At 41.9% G+C, this 2,816-nt stretch overlaps 1 protein-coding gene across 2 annotated transcripts in view; it reads left to right on the forward strand.

Moving 5' to 3' along the window:
- The window catches only part of RAPH1 (Ras association (RalGDS/AF-6) and pleckstrin homology domains 1), an 83,816-nt gene that overhangs the window by 77,960 nt on the left and 3,040 nt on the right, over positions 1-2,816 (forward strand). Inside the window, exons 14-15 of one of the 2 annotated variants that reach the window (XM_003785013.3) lie at positions 2,617-2,723; positions 2,800-2,816. The exon at positions 2,800-2,816 is cut by the window's right edge and continues 3,040 nt beyond it. In XM_003785013.3, the coding sequence (XP_003785061.2) occupies positions 2,617-2,723; positions 2,800-2,816 (124 nt within the window). Of the gene's footprint in view, positions 1-1,360; positions 2,589-2,616; positions 2,724-2,799 lie in introns of those variants that run through there. The other variant, XM_012802205.2, reaches the window with a different exon arrangement.

Below are 2,816 nucleotides of genomic sequence, written 5' to 3' on the forward strand. Positions count from 1 at the left end.
TTTTTTTTTTTTTTTGAGACAGAGTCTCACTATCTTGCCCTTGGTAGAGTGCCATGGTGTCACAGCTCACAGCAACCTCAAACTCTTGGGCTTAAGTGATTCTCTTGCCTCAGCCTCCCAGGTAGCTGGGACTACAGGTGCCCACCACAACACTGGGCTATTTTTTGTTGGAGTTGTCATTATTGTTTAGCTGGCCTAAGCAATAGGTTCGAGCTGGGTTCGAACCCAGGTCCCTCAGTGTATGTGGCTAGCACCGTAACCACTGTGTTATGGGCGCCAAACCACAGTTTTCTCTTTCGCACCTGTAATTTGGATGGCATACCACTAACTAGTGCTGCTGCCCTAAATATGTTCCAGAGAAGCTGGTTATAGTTAATTCTTTTATCAGTAGTAATTTAATTCACCCACAGTCATTCCTTATCTTCTTTTGTGCTTTTTGGAAATCATCTGGGATCGATAAATTTTCTCAAATTATACTTATGTGGAAGTCTAAATTCAAATCAGTCCCCTTAAAATTTTGAATTCCTGAGCCTTGCATAGTAGATTGTTCATTGACACACGGAAGATGACTATAGTTGTCACAAGACTACAGTTAGAAAAATGGAGAGGTTCTTTAGCTGAGTTAAGACATCATTTTCTATCAAACAACCCTGTAGTCATGCAGGCAGGATTTGTCTTGGCTGTTATCATTATTCCAATATGGAGTAAGAGCTCATTCCATCATTGAGGAAAAATGGCACCCCTGGCCTTTTGTTTTTATCCTATACTCATTTTGATTTTTTTTTTCTTATGGCCTGAATCACTTACCAAAGTATATTCATGAATGAAAATTAAATGGACATTTTCCCACAGTTTATCCCTCAACTTGCATATGTGAATAGCTGGTCTTTGGGAGGAGTGAGGCAGCATTAGTAGCACAGTGTGGGGATGAGGCACTTTCTTTCAGAAGTGTTTGAGAATTAGTTCTAAAGACCTAAATTCTTAAAACACTGACAATTTAGCTACCCCATCAGTGAGTAAAACTTTTAAGATTTTCTCCTTTCCCCCATTTAATCAAATTAGATGTAGCTAGCAACTCTAAAAATGTACTAGACAACCTGGTTTACATAACTCAGATATCTACAGAAAAACTCTTTGCTTTACCAAGTTATTAATGGTGAGATCCATGTGCAATTTTAAGTTATAAAACTACCTATTTGTTATATGTAAGGCCAAGGAAAACAAAGACCCAAATGTTCTGTGATTAAGAAACCAAGTCTGTCATCGTATCAAGTGTCTCAGAAAGATTAAGAACCCTGCCATGTAGCAGTGACAACTTGAGTCTTGATCGTTCTGTGTATTTCTTCTTCTGTTACCTCAGTCTCAGGTGCCAAATGAGAAGGCCAGCACAGCTAAGGCCTGCACCCCTGAAGCAGCCAAGACAGGGTCAAGTTAAGGTCAGGGGCTATCCTCTGGAAACACATTAACCTGAGTGACTGACTCCTTTAACCAAATCTTACAAACTAATCTTTTACCTTGATGTGTAATTTTCAAGGAAATGTGTGAAGGGCATTAGAATTCTGCCCTATAATGACTTTTCTAGTCTACTAACAAACATTCTCAATTCCGGCTAGATGTCATTAGTAATTGAAAACAAATGATTTATCTTGGGTCCTCAGAATTTGTTCCTAGAGCCTGAAAGACACACTCAAATTTACTAAACCAAGGGTCCTTTCTTCAGCCACCATCGTGCATGACTAGTTCCATAAAATAAACCAACAGATATGGTCATTTCAGCAATGATGGGGGGGGGGGGGCCAGGAGTTGTTGGGAAACACTAGCTCCCATGTCCAGGTACATTTATTTTACTATAGCCTTCCAAAGTTTCTTCTTATTTTCTTTTGACTTTTCCTGTATATTTTTGTGATCTTTTGTTGTAATGTTTACAAAGCATTTCTTTATATATTTTCCAGTAAGACAATGTAAAGAATGCCCCCACTTTACCTGCATTGCTGGACCTCTGTGCATGCTGGATGCAAGTGTCTCACACGAGCACAAGTGTGTGTGTCAAGCCCATGCATTCCTGTGTGACTGTGCACGCCTGCTGAACATTCTCACCCTCTTATGTGTCAGCTTACTAGCATCAAAAAGCTGTCCTCACTCCTCAGGAGGCCCCCAGCAGCACTCTTAGACCCAGTTATGGCTTGACATGGATGTAATCATGGATGGAAGGAGACATCGACGGTCACATGTCCCCTTCCCACGTCCAGTACTCAGAGCCCCTGGTCCCCAGCTTCCCATTTAGGGCAGGGAGTGGGAAAGTCCTACTGTAAGGTCCGAAATCATGCACCCTGCCACCATTCAGACACCTTTTACAGTGGAAATTATTCCTAGGCTGTTAGGCAGTCTAGCTATTTGAGCATACTGTTGGGTAAAACAGATTTTCTCTGTATCCTTACTGCCCAAAGAATCAGATTTTAACCTTCCTGACACTATCCATCTTTATGGTCACCACAAGCTGCTGCTTTCTTTTCATGCATGTTCCAGACTCCTTGCTTTTTACTTCTATACTACCAAAGCTTGCCTCTGTAACTGTTTTGTTTTTTTCTCTCCCACACCCTTTTATACTCTCTTTAGGCCCGAATGGAGTCTGTGAATCGGCCCTACACTTCACTTGTGCCCCCTTTGTCCCCACAACCTAAGATAGTCACCCCCTATACTGCTTCACAGCCTTCCCCACCACTACTTTTCCACGCTTGCAAGAAACAAACCAACGCTCTGGTCCCAAATCTTGGCTGCATGTCTGTCTGTCTGTCTCTCTCTCCCCCCCCCCCCCT

The sequence above is a fragment of the Otolemur garnettii genome, unplaced genomic scaffold (assembly GCF_000181295.1).
Source record: "Otolemur garnettii isolate 467f Iridium unplaced genomic scaffold, OtoGar3 scaffold00013, whole genome shotgun sequence".
In the NCBI taxonomy this organism is placed as follows: Eukaryota; Metazoa; Chordata; class Mammalia; order Primates; family Galagidae; genus Otolemur; species Otolemur garnettii.